At 48.3% G+C, this 19,322-nt stretch overlaps 1 protein-coding gene across 13 annotated transcripts in view; it reads right to left on the bottom strand.

Moving 5' to 3' along the window:
- Positions 1-638: 638 nt before the first annotated feature.
- The window catches only part of MEF2D (myocyte enhancer factor 2D), a 223,051-nt gene continuing 204,367 nt past the window's right edge, over positions 639-19,322 (bottom strand). For 3 of the 13 annotated variants that reach the window (XM_075907987.1, XM_075907993.1, XM_075907992.1), the window contains 4 exons: positions 19,242-19,262; positions 13,070-13,196; positions 6,618-6,795; positions 639-1,023 (listed from right to left, as the gene is read on the bottom strand). In XM_075907987.1, the coding sequence (XP_075764102.1) occupies positions 696-1,023; positions 6,618-6,795; positions 13,070-13,196; positions 19,242-19,262 (654 nt within the window). In that variant the 3' untranslated portion in view covers positions 639-695. Of the gene's footprint in view, positions 1,024-6,617; positions 6,796-13,069; positions 13,200-19,241; positions 19,263-19,322 lie in introns of all 13 variants that reach the window. The other 10 variants (XM_075907984.1, XM_075907985.1, XM_075907986.1 and 7 more) reach the window with 6 other exon arrangements.

Below are 19,322 nucleotides of genomic sequence, written 5' to 3'. Positions count from 1 at the left end.
GAAGTGCTATGCTATTGGAGTGGCACTGAAGCAGTGTTCAACGCCACCCTCTGATTGGTGCAAAACCCCTCAGCTCTATTTGAATTTGGCTGAAAAGGACCGGCACATGAATGGGAATTGGGAGGGCACAGAGCCTTGCAGAATCGGAGCAAAAATGTGCACATGTACGTGCGTGCATAAGAAATTCCCTGTGTCCACACAGAATTCCTATGTGTAGTTCTCGTCAAAGGCACTCTTCTCTCAGAATCAGGTCTGATCTTATCAACTGGGCAGGTGTGTCAAGCTCTCCCCAACTCCTGAGCGCCAGTGGGTGGAATTTTATCGACAACAACCTAGCACGCAATGCCCAACACTTGTTCGCTGGGATAAGTGACTTTTTTTTTTTTTTTGGTGACACGTTTCCCCACCCCACCCCGCTTCTTATACTTGAGTCTAAGCTGCTGTCAGCCGTGGAGTGCCTTCTGTGCTGCAAACGTCGCCTGCGGCGCTAGAACGAAAGCCTACAAAATCCTAAAGCTATTTCTCAGGCAGTTTATAATAAGTCCCCCACCCCCACCCCGAACCCGTGTAGCTCCACCCATTCCCCCTCCCCCTCCCAGCCAGATCACTGGTAACAATCCCACCCCACCCCACCCTTATCCACCCGCCCCCACCCGGACGTGAGCAGAAAGTAGCTCGCACAGAGTCGGGACTGGTTATGTTACCCAGGCATCCAGCCTCACGCGCTTTACGGACGGGCTCTCTCCCTCGGCCTCGGGCGTGGGTCTCAGGAGGCCAAGGGACGAGCCGAAATCAGCTCGGGCGGGGTCGTCCCGATCGTTGCCTTCGTAGGAGCTGGCGTTGCTGCTGAGGCTGTCGACGGGTGAGCGCCCCGTTGGCTCATGCCGGCTCTGGTGTGGGAAAGAGCTGAGCGGCGTGGCAGTGTTACGGTCCCGATTGGGCGAGACCGGCTCCGACTTGATGCTGATGTTGGGGTTGGTGTTGACAGTCAACGTGGTGGTGTGAGATAAGTGGCTCCCTTGTCTGCAACCGTGGAGGGACGGAGAGCGGAGAGAGGGAAAGGGGAGGCAGGAGACAAGAAGGGAATGGGGGAAGACGAGAGGCAAGAATGGGAAGGGAGGAAGGGGAGAAAACATAGGCATATGCACACGGGTTAGGAAAGGAGGACGAGACAATCGCAGAGAAGGTAAAAAAGAAACAGATGGAGAAAGGGGGAGAGAGAAATGTTGATTAGTAAAGGCCTTTTCTGTTACAGCAATTCCGAGATCTTATCCATCTCAGTGCAGTTCAATATTATTAGTCTACACCAGTGAGAGGCAACCAAGGCTAAGGTGTGAGTGGCCTCCTTCATCTCAATGGGCCACCAGATTGTCGTAACCAAGACGCTCTCTCGGGAGGGGGTCGTTTTGCTAACTCTGATTCCGTCCCTTGAATGTGCGAGGATGGAACGGTCGCAGCGCTGGGACTGGCTGCAGAGGGAGTACCCAGCGCTCCCAGTCGGTGTTGCGTGGAATCAGCCCCCGCCTCATGTCACGTGACCTTGCTCTGCGGGCCTGTTCCTTCAGTCATGTCGGTAGGAAAACCAAAACATGTGGATGAAAAACAGCAGAATCTGGCAACCCTGTGCATGGACAAGGGCCAACAAAATATCTCATGGGCCACACCAAGAACCCCACTGGGTTGCATGCAGCCCTCAAGTTGCCCCCGCTGGTCTACATGGTGAACCGGAGACAGAGAAAGGAAGTCGCTGGCTCCCAAATCACCCAGACTCAGCACAAGAACCCAAGTCTCTGAAAGCCCAACCTAATGACTTAGCAGAAGACCACTGTACCAGGCATCCTCCCGCCCCGCTAAGGCCCATTTATGCTGCAGGAGCAACCTAAAGGAGCCATTATGTCTAGGAGATGCTACTCCCTAAAAGTCTCAACTGGGCTACTGGATGATTTGATCATTCCAAGGCCAGAAAGCTGCCAGCCCTCACTACACAGTTATTGCCAGCAGCATAGCTTGCACTGCTAGTGGGCTTGGAACGGCAGTAATAGGCAAAGAGCATGTGCTAGACTGGGAACCAGAAGACCTGGGATCTGCTCCTGGCCATGTTGCCAACCTGCGTGAGCCTGCCACTTCCTCTCTCTCTCTCTCTCTGTGGGTCTTTCCCCCGCCCTCATTTGTCTTGTCTAATGAGAGTCCAAGCTGCGGAGCATGAAGCTTGTCTCTTTCATCAAGAACAGCAGATCCAATGAAAGATGTTGCCCCGCCCACCTCATCTCTTTCATACCGTGGGGCTCCCACGGCCACAACAGCGCCACAGAAAACTGTAGCTGAAAATCACAAAATATTCATTGAAACGTTTCACATGGCGGAAAGAAACGATTTTCTAGCCAGATCAATTGGGCAGCCAGCTCTTTGGTTAATGAGGAAAGTAGGTCAATATAGCTATGTAACTCAGAGCCACTGAAAATCCAACCCTCTGAACAACCCAGTGGAACTGACCTACTCCCTGGTTGAAACTAGGGATGTGAATGGTAAACTGGTTAACCAGTAAACATCACCCTGTTAGTGGGGGTCAGCTCCAGCCCAACCCGAGCTGGAGTGGCACCTCTGCTCGCCCCTTTTTAAACAGTTAATTGGTTAAACATAATGTTTAACCAGTTAACCGACTAAATAGGATTTGATATCCTTAGTAGAGGCAGCACTCGAATTTTCCTGCCAACCTAACCCCTCTCAGGGAGGTGGCATGCCGTGCCAAGGGGAGAGCTCCTCACAGTGCTGCAGGTCATGTCTTCATGGATGCACTACCATGGTGCCGCTGTTGCAGCATCTAGCAAAAGGTAGGGGACCTTGATTAGGTCCTCTAAGCACCGTTCTGGGTTTGTACAGCACTGGGCACACTGGAGGGCTGCTGGCTCATGAAGAGGGCACCTACTTGCGGTGGTAACACAAGTAAACAATCATCCTAATTATAAAGTGAGCAATTATTCAACGGAGGGGGCCTTGAACACTCAGGTCTGATTCTGACCAGTAGATGGCAGTGACACACACACACACAGTCGCCAGCTGACTGCAACATTCTCCTACAGTCTGAACACACCAGGATCCCTTTCATTGCTCCGGACCGTGCTAGAGATTTCTGCACAGTGCTCAACCAGATAACGTGATCTTTTTACAGCAACAGGGCCAAATCCTGCGCTGATGTCAACCAGGGTGGCTCCATCTCTGCTGATTTACCCCCCAGAGGCTCACTACAAATGAAAAGTGTTTTGAGGAGCGAAAAGTCTGGACTGGGGATTGAGGATCAGGCTTGTCCAGATTCCACGTAACATGGTAAACAGTCATTGTTGGTGGTGAATGCACCTTCCCAGCAGACAGCCCAACACGACAGTTCAGGCCAAGGACTGAGGAAGGTCACATGCCCCTGCACACACAAGCCTCCTGCTCATTCTGCTGACAGCCCGGCCTGACCGTGGGTTGATCAAACTGGCTGCCTGCCTTTGACTCCCCCAAAGGCAGCTGCACACCCAGGCTAGACTTCTGGCAATGTCCCATCCCTGCCTCTGCCCCCTAGGTGTTGCATGACCTAGCACAAGCCACCCAAGTCGTGTCTGCGCTGCTCCTGGGATCAAGATGTTCTGAGACTGTCACTCCGACTGTCAAGCCCACCCTGGCTGTGACTTGAGAACACGGGTCCCGCCATCTCTGCAGCATTTTTGAGTGCCCGGGCATGGGTCTCTGGCTGAGAGGCTCACTCCTAGATACAATGTGGACTGCAATGGCTCCCTGCGCAGATGCTCTATTAGGGTACGTCTACACTAGCTCGTTTGTTGGAGCTAGGTAGGGTAATTAGGGCAAGCAGAGTTGCAAATGAAGCCTGGGATTTAAATATCCCGGGCCTCATTTGCATGTTCCCGGGCGACACCATTTTTAAATCCCCCTTAGTCCAAACTCCGTGCCCGCGGCTACACGCGGCACGGAGTGGGTAGTTCGAATTAAAGATCCTAATTCGAACTACTGTTACTCCTCATTCCACGAGTAAGTACTCAGCTTTGGAAGCCCCCTATTTAGTGCAAAATAAAGGGGCCACAAGGGGAGCTATTGCACAAGAGCTGTTTGGGTCAGCCTCCCCATGTAGACAAGCCCTTACTTTCTGGGCCTCAGTTTCCCATTTGGGAAGGAGGACAACAACTGTTATTTCGTCTAGTTCGATTGCAAGATATTTGGGACAGGAAATGTCTTCTCCCTAAAGGTATGATCTGCCCTATAAAAAAACTCATGGCATGGGCACAGTTGATCCAGGTCAGTCAGGCCTGCTGATGGGGGGAGGAGGGGCAAAGGGGAGGCTTAGTGGTACAAAAAGGCCCAGAGTTCCCATGTGCCACCACTGATACCGTAGCAGCATCCAGGGCCCTTTAAATTGTGGCCGGAGCGTGTGGGGCAGCACTCAGGGCTGCTTGAGGGAGGTGCGGCACCCTCCAGGCGATGCTGAAGGCTGCCTAGCCACAGCCCCGCCCCTTCCACACAAGGCCCCACCCCTTCCAGGTGCAGAGAAGTTCCCCCACTCCCGCTTTGCCCAAAGGCCCTGCGAGGCTGTCGGCCCGCTGAGGTCAGCTGACTGAGGCTTGTGGGGGCTCTAATATTGCAGTGTAGACATCTGGGCTCTGGCTATAACCTGGGCTCTGAGACCCTGCGAGGGGGGCTTGGTCTGGGGGAGGCAACTCCATGCCCACATAGCAAATGAAGCCTAGGGATGCCAGATGGTTTATCCAAAAATACCAAACTCCTCCCCCCTCCCGCCCCAAAAGAAAAAAAAACACTGGAAAAAAATTCTGTTGAGGAAAAAATAAGGAGGGGAGGGGACCACAGTTGTTGAACAAAAAAAAAAAAGGGACAGCCCCTTTAAGAAACGTTTTTTTTGCTGATGGCCATTTTGTTTTTCTGCTGCAGCCACAAGACAAGCCTCTGTGGAACCAGGTACCAGGGTTGGGGGGACATCTGGGGGGCCTGGTAGCGGATCCGGGGGCTGGGCCCAGTTGCTGAGTGTGTCATAGGGTTCCCAGGTGTTCAGTATTTTTGCCTCCTGGCAGGAGGGAAAAAAAATCAGAAAATACCAGACATTTTAGATGTCCAGTATTTTCTGAATTTTTTTACCGGACAGGAGGCAAAAATACCAGACTGTCCAGGTCAATACCGGACACCTGGCAACCCTAATGAAGCCCCTGGTATTCCTATCAATGTTCAGACACAGAATTCCCCAAAGTTCAAGGCTGGTTTGGTTGGGCTCGTTATCGGCCACCCACAGTCAGACTCACTGCTGCTCAAACCTGGGGGCATAGCACAGAACCATCTTAATGAGGGTGCTGTCTGTAGCCTGCAGTGCAGTGTGTAACATTATTCTATTATTACTCAGGAGTGGCTGCAGGCAGCAGGTTGCACAGGTTCTGAACTCGTCAGGGATTCCACGGTTCGCTAACAATGCCCTCTGACAATGATGCTTAGAGCTCTGGCAGGTTTTCAGTTGGAAATCAGGTTTTCGTTTTTGCAAAACAATGTCCACTTTCTGCAGAAAGCGTTCATTGTCATCACAAAGACCAAACTCGTTTTTTCAGACAAAACACTGAAATATTTCTATTCGGACAGCTTCTGTGATACCCCACAGGAGTGTAGCTTGGTTTCCTCATGCCCCTGCTCTTGACTACATCTCCCATGAAGCACCATGGCCAAGAACTCCCATGATGCAACTGCGTCCCCTCACAAGGAGGAAGCCCAAGTTACACCATGGGAAATGTAGTCTGTTGAGGGAGCCTTGTCTATACAGAATGGGAGCATCCAAACTGTAACTCCCATGAGGCACCATAGTGGGATTTCAGTAGAGAACTATGTTTTTTTCATTTTTCACCAAAATGTCAACCATCTTAAACACTAAAGGAATAAGAAGAATTTGCCCTTCTAGAGAACTCTCCAGACCAGAATTTAAAAATACATTAAATTAAGGCCTTGTAAGGTAGATCAGACTCATTCTCCTCATTTTACTAGAGGAAAACTGAGGCACAGAGTAAGGAAGTGACTTGGGAGTCTTTGGAACAACCAGGCATGGAACTGAGGAGTGATGGTTCCATGACCTCTTTGCTCCAACCACTAGGCAAAACTGCCTCCTCAAATCATGACTAACTGCTGTCGACATACACAGCTACAGCATGCATTTGAGGAAATGGACTGACTGAGGACTGAAATGTTTTCATCTAAGGCCAGGTCTAAACTATAACTGGAATGTCGGGTTAAGGCACACAACTCCAGCTACGTAAAATACATAAAATACATAGCTGGAGTTGGATTACCTTAAGCCGAGCTCAGTGCTATCTTCACAGAGGGAGGCCGACAGAAGCAAATGTTCCTGTCAGCTTCCCTTATTCCTTGCGACTGCCACGGCGCGGACTGAAGCCACCCTCAGTGTTCAATTTAGCAGGTCTTAACTAGACCTGCTAAATCAAATGCCAAAAGATCAAACTCTGGCGTGGTAAGGTTCTATACAGTGGTATCTGGATGACACATAATAGCCAGTGGTCAGAATGGATGTTCTCTAAAGCAATATCAGGTAAGTAATACGCCTCCATTTCCCTTACATTAAGTTGCTTAGCGATACAGGAACAAGATGTTGTTGTTGTTGCTGCTGCTGCTGCTGCTGCTGTTGTTGTTGCTGCTGCTGTTGCTGCTGCCAGGCAGAGATGTTGCCGAGCGACAACCCGCTGGGTGAACTGAACGCTGGGAGAGAGGATAACTCCGCACTGGTCAGCTGGTAATCTGAAAGAGAAGACACACTGTTAAGAAGCAAAATTCTTCACTATTTCGGCGGCAAGTCTGTCTCAACACCGAATTCTGAGCTAGCCAGAGGGTGAAGGCCAAATCCTTCTCCAAGTTGTGATAAAAATGTAGGCAGCTAAGGAACCTCGCAGGTGCCACTGTGCTGTGCACTACAGTTGCCCAGAACAGCCCAGCAAAACTGGAGATAGACTGCACATCCTCCTTTTCCAAAACCACAGACCTCGGCCATTTGAGTTAAAGGAGAATCACCATTAGCTGTATGCCATATAGGGCACATGACACATGAATAAGCAGCTCTGATTCCATCCAAGAGACTGCAGAGGTTCCTGCACACACATAAAGGGATTACATCCCATACATGGAAGTGCTGTAGAAATGCGCACCTTTGCACACACACACACACACACACACACACTGATTCCAGTGGAGGGTAGCGGTATATAAATTGCACAAATGTCCATGCACGCACGCACGCACATGTGCGCACGCACACACATGCATACACACACTATCCTGTACAGGATTGTAGGATATAAACTAGGGATGTGAAATGTTAACTGGTTAACTGGGACGGAGGGTTTTTTCCTAGCGCAGCCCCTCTCCGTGGCTGGGCCCTGGCACATTGCAGGCAGGGGCTACATCTGGAGAAGCCCTTGTTCGCAGTGGCCCGGGCATGTCACAGGCAAGGGCTTCTCCATTTAACCAATTCAGCGGGCTATTCTATCCCTAATATAAACATAAATATACATGCCAATTCCACCCAGTACAGGGCACTGGTGTATTCCCACCGCCCAAACTAGGAGGTAGTGGTGCCCACATTCATATGCTTACCCAAGTTATTTCACTCTGTACAGTGCACCAAGCAGCACTTCTACCCCAGGGCAGGGCTAAGCAGCACAGAGGAAATGGAAGCGGGACTGTTACATTCCGTTGATTAGAATTAGTTTATGTCTGAACCAAAAGACGCGCCTGCATCTTAATGGAATAATCAACTTTTTGTGTTTGATCAGCGTCTTGTTTTGTTATGAAAGCTCCTTGAGATGTCTGGCATGATAAAAGCGGCTGCAGACATTGATCTTGCTGCTGTTTAATTGAGTTAGCTGACATATCAGCAAGGCCATCACTTTAACAAACTCCATGTGATCCTCCTGCGTAATCAGACACAAGCTGTCTTGGCTTCCTAATCTGCTCCACTCCACCCACCAGTGCACAGCCACCCCCTCCTCTCCGTTCTTCCTCCTGACTCAGCCTTCTAAAAATCTTGTCATCTTCTTATTAATATGGTAGCAGACGGGAGGCCGCAGGGTGCTAGGTGCTGTACATGCTGACAGCAGGAGGAGCAGCACAGAGGGAGCCACCTTCTGGTTGTAAGCTGGAGCTAAGGGTTGGAGTAGGATGAAGGCAGGGTAGTATGGCAGGTGCTAACCTGCTTCCTGCTGGCTCCCAGCAGAAAGGGTGAGGGGTTCTTACAGGGAACTGTGGGATTACACCGCAGTGCAAAGGGCTGGCTGGCTGTGCTGGCAGAGATGGCGCATGGTGAGCAATATCAGGGCTATATTGGATCTGCTCGCTGGGCTATGGTATTGAGTCTTTGTTATGCACACAGAGGCTTTCTTCTGTAAGAAATTAGCCCCACAAGGACAACTGGGCACGAAGAAAGACGAGATTCCTTTGGGGGAACTCTCAAAGGAGAAACAGAGGCAGATATACCTGGCATGCTGTTGCCATGCAGGACTGGCCTCTGATTCAAGTCATTCTCCACTGAGAGGAGAAGTGACTGGAATCAGAATGCGTCTAACCCAGTAAGTTGCTCCTGTTCTAGATGCTTGTATGAATGTTCTTATTTCAGTTTCAACCAAGTTTATTTAAAAAACGATGTGTTGTCCAGTGGCACCTTAGAGACTCACCAAAATATAGAGAATCATGAGCTTTCCTGGGTAAAACCCACTTCATCAGATGAACTGGAGTTAGGGTTAGGGATCAGTTCAACTGAATTAATTTAGTTTCTTACATTGAAATAAGAGTATTTGCACTGGTTTAATTAAACCGGTTTTGAAACAGACCTTAGTTTGGTGCAACTCTCTCGTGTAGATAAGGTCTTGGACCATCAATAGCTTATCTAAATAGTTTCTCAACTATGGAACAACAATTTTATCAAACATATAAACTTATGAATAATACTACACACCCTATTCTCACATTCCAATAGATGGCATTCGTATATACTAACTACTAAAGCTGAGGGGAAAAAAAGGTTGTTGTTAGTTTTGAGTTAGTTTTGTTCCTTTTAATTTGGTAGCCAAATTAAAAAAATAAAACCGGAAAAAATCAATTTGTTTTGAACCAAATGGATTTTTTCCCTCAGTTTTCCAGACAAAACAAAAAACCAAAATGGTTTCACTTAGGTGAAACAAAATATTTTTAACATTTATTCAAATTTACATTTTGCTTCAAAACTCCATTTGAAATTAAATATCAAAATAAATGATTTTGATATTTTCTACACAAACATTTTGATACTTCAGAGATTTGTTTTCAGGTTTTTTGGTTTGTTTGTTTGTTTGTTTGTTTTAGTACATCTCACCCAAGAGGTGAAGAGGTTTGGCTGAAACTATTTTTCAAATTTGATTTAAATTCACAAATCATTTTGGTGCCCTGAAAAATGAATTATTGTGTGGAAAGATGATGGGGGAGGGCAAATTCTTAGTGACAATTTTTGTGTATGTGTGTGCAGAGATTTAGTAACTATACACAGAGAGATACTGGGCCTTACTTTACGATAAGGCCTCTTTAGTCTACAACACAGTACTTTTTATATATAAAAGTCTTTATCCTCTTTGTAGACATCTGTTATGCATATTAATCCCAAAGAGACAAATACAGTTTTGTCAATCTCAGGTGTTTAAACATCATGAATCATGTCCCTGAAAAACCATAAGACTGGCTTAAAAATCTGTTTTTTGAGCATTGAGGAATCATGTTTTCCAGCTCTTCTCTGCAATCATGAGGGCTAGAAATGTACTTAATCTTTTTTAAGTTTCATATAATCACATGACTCTAGGACCAAGAGCTGTCAGAAGACCAAACAGCATGGAACTTGCTGTAAATTCAGAAGGGCTGGCCAAGCTGTGAGTAATTGAGTGTTGCCAGATAATTGTTTCTGGGGGGAAAAAAACGACCTTTGATCAAAGGCGGTGCTACTGTATTGTCTCAGCATTTGATGTACTTGCAATAGAGCCAGAATTCCTGGGTGCAACTCATCACCCACTGCACCCCGCCCCTCAATGTTGGCGTTTGTGGTTTCAGTCTTCCCCACCCCTGCAGGGACAAACCTGCTTGCAGCAGCTTGTCACAAAGAGATGGCTGAAGGGGAGTTGAAAGGTTGCCAAAGTGACTCTACCAGTCTGAGGCACACCCACCAGAAAGACCCAGTGTTTGATTTCTCCTCGGCTCTGTGCCTGGCTGGGTCACTGACACCGGTTATGATCTATTCAGGCTTGGTAGCACTGTATGGCCCCTGGGTGAGACAGCCATCAGCTTTGGCCAACACTTGGGGATTGAATTGCAGATTTTCCCACAAGTGAAAATTGACATTGTTACAGTTTGAGCTAGTTCAGAGCAGGCATACAGGGGGCAAGTAATACACACTGCTGAGGAGGTTATATTGTTCTCCTGGATGAAGGACACTATCTGAAACCCAAAGCCGCTCAAATTCCAGCTAACCCCTAATTTGAGATTGTCTATAAGGGGACACTTGGGCAAATGAATCTTAATTACCTAAAGGTGTGAACTGAAAGGGGGTTAGTGAAACCAGATTAAGCTCCCGTGTGAATGCTCCCATTCAAAATTCAAGTGGGCTTAACGGAGTTTAGTTTAATTCATTGTGGAAATGGTTATTGTTTAATAACAGCAGATTGGCTCATTGGGTAGCATGTGGGACAGCAGAAAAATAGTCTGCCTGGTCAGAGGGCAGAGGAAAAGTGAGTCTCTGGGGAAGAGACTGTCCTTCATTTTGTGTGCATGCTGCACAATGGGGCCCCGATCTCATTGGAGATAGTGAGGCCTTGCAGCAATATAAGCAATGATCATCATAATAGCATCTCTAATATCAGGTATTTTAGTCAAATGTTCAGGCTAGGGATATTAACCTGTAGTCGACTACACCAGGAGTGACCAACCCATTAAATGAAGAGAGCCGAAACAGCGAATAAATGCGAAGAGCCGCACCCGAATTTTTTTGAGCATATTTGTTGTTGAGGCAAAATAAAATAAAATAAAAAAAGGAAGAGCTCCCCCCGAGTTGTTGACCAAAAAAAAAAAAAACCTTTGCTGCTCCTTTAAAAGAGAAGACTTTTTGGCAAGATCAGGCTCACATCAGCCGAGGCCATCTTGCCAACGCCATTTTGAATCGCCGCGCCAGATGGCGATCTAACCTGCTGAGCATCTAACCTGGCGAGTATAGGCCATATCTAGGGGCACAGGGGCAGCTTCATGAGCCACGGGGCCATGGGGGAGGCTTTGTGATCCGTACTTTAACGGGGGGAAGCCACATGCGGCTCGCGAGCTGCGGGTTGGCCATCCCTGGACTACACGATTAACTGATAACCCTGGGCTTGTTGGCCAATTCTATCGGCTACCCGCATTGCCCCACCTTGCTGCCTCTCTATCAGAGGCAGCAGTCGGGTGTGAACATGTGGAGCCAGCTTTTAATGCTGGCTCCCCATGAGCACTGGATCCCACAGAACTGCCTCCTCCCCTCCCCCACTGCTGCTCCTGATCTAGAGGCAGCAGTGCAGAAGATGAGGGCGGCAGGCAGGAGCCAGTAGAAGGCAGGAGCGTGGTGGGGAGGCGGCAGGGGAGGCTGCCACGGAGTAGCCTCTGTCAGTGGTGGGCCCAAGCTTGTTGGGGACAAAGGCTGTTCTGTGGGATGCTGGAGTAGCCTCTGTCCGTGGAGGGCTCTCCGCCGACAGGGGCTGCTGCTGCCTTACGCTGCTACCTCTGATACCGAGGCAGCAGTGCGGGTGGGTGGGGACTCTCCAGGAGTGCGGCTGGGAGCGTGCTGGCTGCCACTCTCGCCACTGGGAACTATCGAATAGTCGTGTAACCGCTCACGTTTGATGCAGTTACATGTTTCTTCAATTAACCGATATCTAGCATCCCTAATTCAGGCTGCCACGTGGGAACCCTTTTTTCCCCTTTGGTGTCTTCACAAGACAAGCCCAGAGAGAGAGAGAGAGAGAGAGAGAGAGAGGCTGAAATTCACCCCTGTGCACAGGGCGTGAGCCCCCACCTCTGCTCCATTTACAATCTCTTGTCGGGCCCTGGCACTGGGTGCTCTGAGCAAGTTGAAATCCACCCAAGGAGAGGAGACTTCTCCTTGCCTGGGAGCAGACATCTGCGAGGTTACACCTAGTAATTAGAGGGTGTTCCCCACATGCCTACCCTGGGCTCTCCCAGACAAACAACTTCATGCAGCATTTTTACAAGATAGTCTCTGAGCAAGTGCCAAACTGAGTTAGACAAGAAACCGAGAACCCTTCCCTTCTGCATGGGTGTGGGACTGGTTCCAGAGGCGTAATGCCTTTTCTGGGGACAGTGTTTTGTTACTTTCATCTCTCTTCCTTTAAGGGGAGCCGACAAGAATGCTGGGCCCTTGGGCAGTGGGGAAGGGTCCTGTGGTGCTGAAAGAGGCAGGACTAGGGCAGCCAGCTCCCAGCCCTGGACGGATTTCCCCCTCCCCCCAAAAAATCACCTGGAGTGCACCGTGCAGCATTTCTAAAGGACCCAGGGCTCTGGCTGGAGCCCCAGGTCCTGTAGAGTCACCGGATTGTCCCCCACTTTCTTCCTAACCCCCCCATCAGTTAGCAACTGGCTTATGCCCAGCGGCATGCTGGGTTTTGGTCTGGCTGCTCATTTGCACTAAGATTTCTTTAACCACAGATGTAAACTGTACGTAACACCCCACTGCAGGGCACTTTTACACGGAGTAACGAGGCCTTCCTATAAATGAAAGTCACATCTTTAAAATCCTTACGGATGTAACAATGGATGTTCTCATTAGCCAAATAAATGGCCACTCTTTCAAAACAAACGAAGAAAAAAAATATTGCGACCCTCTTGTCCTCAGCAATATCTTGTGGCAAGGAGTTCCACAGGATGTTTGTGCATTGTGTGAGGAAAGCTGACCCCGTCATGGCAACAGGACACTTATCCGTTCCCACCGACACCATAATGTCATGTCCAATTGACTTACCTGTGTTGTATGCGGTGGGCATGGCAGAAAAAGGCAGGCCTTGGCTCAACAAACTCGGAGTGGCCACTGATACGACTGGTGTAGTTAAAGAATGAGTTGCTTGGGAAACTCCTAACCTCTGTGCGTTCTGCTGGGGAAGCAAAAAGAGAAGGAATTATAAGCCGGAGGTGTTAAAACCATCAGTGTGTTAGGTTTCCAAACTCTCAGCTGTAATCACCGACGGGCAGTAGGATTGCTGGCTCCTGCTACAGTACAATAAGCCAGGTAGACTGCTTGTCTGAGCCATGGGGGCGATTGTCGTACACCGCAGTCTAAAACACCAGGCCATGTTCAAATCCATCAGTAACAGATTCCAGGGCCCATATACCCTCCCCTTGCTGGATCATTTGTGCTGGGTTTTTTTTCCCCCCCTTCTGATGTTTAAAATACCCCGGGCTTGATTCACCAGGGCACTAAGGTGCCATTTCCCTGCCTGACTAGGGAAAAAAGGCCTTAAACGAGACTCTGGTTCAATGTAACTTGCCATAAGCAAACCAGCCAAAGTGAACTGGTTCAAAGAGATGCTTCTTTTTAAACCGAAACAGCAGCAGAGGTGGTAGCAATGCTTTCAGGGACATTCACTCTGCACAGAGATCCTATGGCCAGCATTCCCAGTCAGCTGGGCACTTGGATGGCGACCCAGTTAATTAGCTGAGCACCCACAGCAGGTGTTTCTATTAGTGGTGCACATCCGCACATGCTTTGGTGAACAAAACAAAATTTATTCTGCACACAGATGGGAAAAAATTAGAGGGAACACTATCCCACTTAAATCCTATTTTGCTGGCTTGCACAGATCTTGTGCTGACACTCTGCACCGGGGATGAATTTTACCCTTACGGATGAATGCCGTGAAGTGATTCTAATTTACATGCTGGAAAGACTATCATAGGTAATTATCTGGTTCCCAACACCCTAGTACATGAGCACACTGCAGTCTTTAATGCAATTTTCCTCACTACCTCCTTCATGAAGTAGGACCCTGCTCTTATTGTACAGATGGGGAAACTGAGGCACGGAGCGAATTTGACTTGCCCAAGGTATTGGATTCCATGAGGACAGGGGACTGAACTCGATGACCTCTCGAGGTCCCTCCCAGTCCTAGTATTCTATCATTGATTCTATGATTGGCACGACCCCCTTTGTGAGGTAGGACGCTGCTCTTATTGTACAGAGGGGGAAACTGAGGCACAGAGCGAAATTAACTTGCCCAACTTGTTCTACACTCAGTTTAAGGCCCCTTTGTGCTACCAGCATGGAATGAAGGGACCTAGTGTAACTGGAGATCAGGTCAGAGAAGGACAAAGGCGACTTAACTCCAGCTTAACCTCCTCCACCCCTGCACTGAACATGCCTAAGACTTCCATGGGAATCAGGGGCACTCAGCATCTCTCAGCAGTGCTAAATTCCTCACAGGATTGGGTCCCGAATGAGATTTGTGGATCTCCCTCATTAAGAAGCCCCCATTTTAAGAGTGGACCCTGAGGTCCATTATCAAACCATGCAAAAATTCTGCCCTGGGATAGCCGTACCGAGCCCAGAGGTGGGCAATAAAACAGTAGCAGTTCACCAGGTTTAGCTCTGGGTTGGCCGCAACCACTATATTTACCTGCATCTCCTCAGGTACAGGTGATCACAGCTCCCATTGGCCAGCAGAGGTGATCTGCAGCCATCAGGAGCTACAATTCCCCATACCTGCACAGGCAAAAACGGCGGCGTGGGGGCTAACCCTGGCAGACCAGATCCGGCCTGTGAGCCAGTATTTGCCCCCCTGACCTAACCCCTCCCACATTGCACTGGTTTTACTGGGAGCTACTTGGGTGTCTCCGAGGGCATGATTCAGCCCTCTTTGCAAACCAGATCATCCGGGCTGTCTATGTTAATCTGGACTCAAGCGGCTTGACTTTAATCCGAAACACCCAGGCACATGTCACCCCCAATGAAGCCTAACAGTGAATCCAGCTTAGCCCAAGCTTGGCATGGCTCGATGCCCGGTGGGTCATTTAGGGCCTCGGTCGAGACAGCGAGTTGTTCTCCATGCTCATTCAATGGGAGTTGAGGGGGACAGTTGCCTCCAAGCACCCTAGCGCGCCAGTTTCTGCAGCCAGTTCTTTGCAAAGCAGCAGGTTGCTCTGTTCAGTGTGCGGTTCGGCTCCGTGTCGACTAAACCCTAGAAGGTGGAGAAAACAGGCCTTCCAGGCGCGCATCCTGCAGCCAGCAAAAGTCCAGGCTGTGGCTGCTGCTCCGTGGGTTAAGAATATTTAAGACAAATGCCTTCATGGTGGCTAGGATTTCACCTTTGTTTCTGGGAAGGTCACATCAAGTCCAAGAGGCATTTGGTTTGGGATACAGCCAGTCCATGGTAGCAAGCCAATCAGACAACTGCTTTCTGGGATTGGATTTATTGCTGCTCCGACCCTGACCTTCCAAAAGGATTTTCTTTCCTCTCTGGCTCCTGAGAGACTAACCAGCAGACCTTACCTGAGCTTCTAGACAATGCTCTCTAACTTTTTTTCCACCTATGTGCAGAATAAATTTTGTTATGTGCACCAAGGCATGTGTGGATGTACACCACCAATGGAAACACATGCTGCCAGCTGAGGGTGCTCAGCTAATCATCTGGGCGGCACTTGAAACTCTCCAGGGTGGCCAGCCAAGCGCACAGTTTATCAGGAACACAGCTTCTAGACACAGGGAAGGGAAAACAGAGCTAGAAACCACCTTGGGGCAGAAGGTCAGCCCAAGGACCATGCAGCATGTCACTCATATCAAGGGTCCCAATCTCCTGAGCCTGATTCACATTTACACTTAAGGCCTTTTCAGCACTAGAAAAGGTTTGCTGGTACCTTCCTAAATGGAGAAGAATCTTATATTGGCAACCCAGTTCTTTCGCTTGTATAGAAGAGTGCTTAACTAATGTTTCAGGAAGTGGTGTTACTATTCCAACAGGAAAACTCCTTCCGCTGGGGCAGGCTGTGTCCGCACAAAGCAGATCTGATGGTAGTGTAGACGTGGTCTTTTTCATGCTCCTAATGAAGATAACTGCGTAGATCAGTCTCTACCATTCCTTTCCTCTGCTCTGGCAGTAAATTACAGTCACTTTCACTTTAAAGTCCCTTTATCCCATCAGAGTTGGGTAAAGGCACCTTGTGATTCACACCAGAGCAAAACAAGTGCAAAGTGCTACCAGATGAGATGGGTGGTACTTTGCAACCACTTTGCCTAAGGGGCAGTGGAGAATACAGCTCTTAGTTTTCAAACTAGGATTTAAATGGAATATGGAGGAGTGTGCCTACAAGAAATTATTTCAGAATAAGGTAGATTGAGGGCTTGTCTACATCTGGAGTTATTCTGGAATAGCTATTCAGGAATAACTATTCTGGAACAAGTCCATGTATAAACGCTCTTATTCTAGACTAAAGAGTACCTTATTCCAAATTAGCTTAATCCACTTTGGAAGTGGATTAAGCGCTAAACCACAAAAAGCCACTCTTATTCCGGAATTACAGGGCTCACACTGGTCATGTCTACACTACGCGGAAGATCAACGCTGCCACAGTCCATTTTCCAGGGTTTGATTTAGCAGGTCTAGTGAAGAATCTCTCATTTGAACTAAGAGGGCTCCCTCGTTGGCACAGATAGTCTTGCTTCTCAAGAGGAGTAAGGGAAACCATGGGGGGGGGGGGGAGAAGGGTGCGTGTGTGTGTGTGCGCGCGCGCGCTCCTGTCAACCTCTCGCTGTGTAGACAGCACCAAACACGACGTAAGATACTTAGACTACAGGCTAGGTAGCTGGAATTGTGTATCTTAAGTTGACTTTCCCCTTTAGTGTAGATCAGGCCACACAGAGTTCTCCAAGAATAGCTGTTCTGCTTTAAAGTAACACCTCTCCTTAATCTAGAATAAGTTTCACGTGTAGACAAATCCCTTAGAAAGCGCTACAGTTATTCCAGAGTTGGAGTGTCCACACAAGAGTGCTTCTGGATTCATTTTTGTGGAACAGTTTATTCCACAATATCCATTCCGGTCAATCCCTCCACTGGAGACAAACCCTTTGGAGATGCATTGATTTTCTGCAAACCCTCTCTGCGCAGAACCGGATTTGAGCCTGTAAGGGTTAGTCTTATTCCCTGACTCGATGATGTTCCCGGGGAAACTCAGGAGGAAGACAAACTCGCAGCTTTCTCCCCCCGCCCCCGAAAAGAATCTGAAAAACAACTCCCTTAAAGAGCACAGGAGACGAGACAGCCTCTTCCGTTCTGCAGGCGTGATACACCAATAGCAAGATGACAAAACTTTAAAGCGCAGAGGACCTCAGGTCCTTTCCCACCATTCTGGCCAGGGAAAGGGGCCTCTTCGAGTAGGTCTAAGTGTAATTTACACGTATCCCCTGAGCGGTATAAACGGGCCATAGTGTAAAGGAAAATCAGACTCCAAGACTGCAATCAAGTCAGCAACTTAAAACTTGCTGTGATTTCACACCCCGCCAGGTTGTTATAATTAACAAAGTTTTAGTGCCTCTCCATGCAGGCAAATTTTGTCAGCATTTTAATGCTCTCCCACTCTCCCGGGTTATTTTGACAGCCATGTGAGCTTGTTAATGGTGTGGAGTAGCACACTTCCATTCAAGAGCACTGCGACATCATGCACACATGCTCCCAGGTGAAATCTCTTGTCACAGAAGGCTTGGTGGATGGGGGTTGCTCTTCACTTCAAATTAAGAGATGCAGTCTAATGTCTAGGAATAAGGGAGTGTCCCTTTAAATCATTTGTGGTCCTCTCCAGGATCTCTGGTTTAGAAGCTGCCAGAAACACACCCACGTTGTTAGCAGGGGTTGAGCCTGCTGCTGGCAAAGGGTTAAGTGGGTTCTGCTGACTCATTGAGAGGCCGGTGACTCATAGCCCTGCCTGTGTATAAAGGAGGTAGGAAAGGATGTTTATAGAAAGAGGATCTGGGGTGTGGGATGAGCAATATGGAGGAAGTCAAATGTGGGGAAAAGATCTGAGCTGATCTTTGTGTTAGTAGAGCTAGGGGAGTGCACTAAATGGGCTGGGTTATTGCAGCAATAATACTATCTAGCTCTTATACAGCACTTTTTATCAGCAGAGCTCAAGTGGTCCATTATCCCCATTTTACAGAAGGGAAAACTGAGGGATCAAACAGGGAAATGTCTTGCCTACGGTTGCCCAGAACTAGTGAGTAAAGCAGATGCAAGACTACTCTGCCAGCTAACAGGATGGAAAAGGTACTTGCCTGTATCTATACCCACTTGCCTCCAGAGAGCCGTTTCTATCAGAGTTCTGCAAGCCATTGCTCTGTAAGACCATGATTTACGGCTATTCCAACCTTCCCTGACTGCCACGACCCTATTACCAGTGTGTACTGCACCAGAATAGCATCAGGACAAAATGGTATTATTGTCACCAACAAGGTGACACCACTCCCTTTGCTGGCAGGAAGAGCGATAAAAATAACGAGAAGCCGCGTTCCCCCGCAGAAATTCGTTCTCGTGAATGAACTTGTGGGATGGTGGATTGAGATTTCCCTTTCCCTTTCTGAGTTCGCCTTTGTATTTGAAGGACTCGTTTTCTTTCCTGCTTTAGGCCAGATGCCCAGAGTAGCGTAAATCAGTGTAGCTCTTTTGAACTTACTGAACTGACGCCAATTTACATCAACTGAGGATTTGGCTCACTGATTCCAATGGAGTATTACCAGTCTATACCAATTAGGGATCTGGCCCATTGACTCCAATAAAGTGACACCAATTTACGCCAGCTAAAGAGTCCTTTGACTTCAATGGAACTGTGCTAATTTAAAACAGCTGGGGACCTAGGCCTATAGCTTTTCTTTGCCACGGAGAAAATGTTTTTCCCTGACACATAGACTCCTAAACCTAATTCTCTGTTGCTCTGTAGAATAATAGCCCTGGAAATTATAGTTATACTAACTTTATGGTTCCTTTGTACCAACAGTATATTGTAAATGGAGCCATGGAGTAAATAAAATGTAAATATCAGGCCCACAGTGTTCAATGCCTTCTTTAATCCCCCATCCCTCCAGGCCTGGTGTTTAGGGAAGTGTTAAAGGAAACAAAAAGATGCTAAGAAAACACACACACAGCAAGGCAACTTACCAGATCCAAGTGGTCCTCCGTCTGAATGCAGAAGAACAGAAACAAAACCAAGAGGCACGGTTACATTGACGCCTTTGGCCC

Source organism: Pelodiscus sinensis, chromosome 24 (assembly GCF_049634645.1).
Source record: "Pelodiscus sinensis isolate JC-2024 chromosome 24, ASM4963464v1, whole genome shotgun sequence".
NCBI classification, from domain to species: domain Eukaryota; kingdom Metazoa; phylum Chordata; order Testudines; family Trionychidae; genus Pelodiscus; species Pelodiscus sinensis.
The sequence above is the reverse complement of the archived record's forward strand: the minus strand, read 5'-3'. Positions and strand labels throughout refer to the sequence as shown.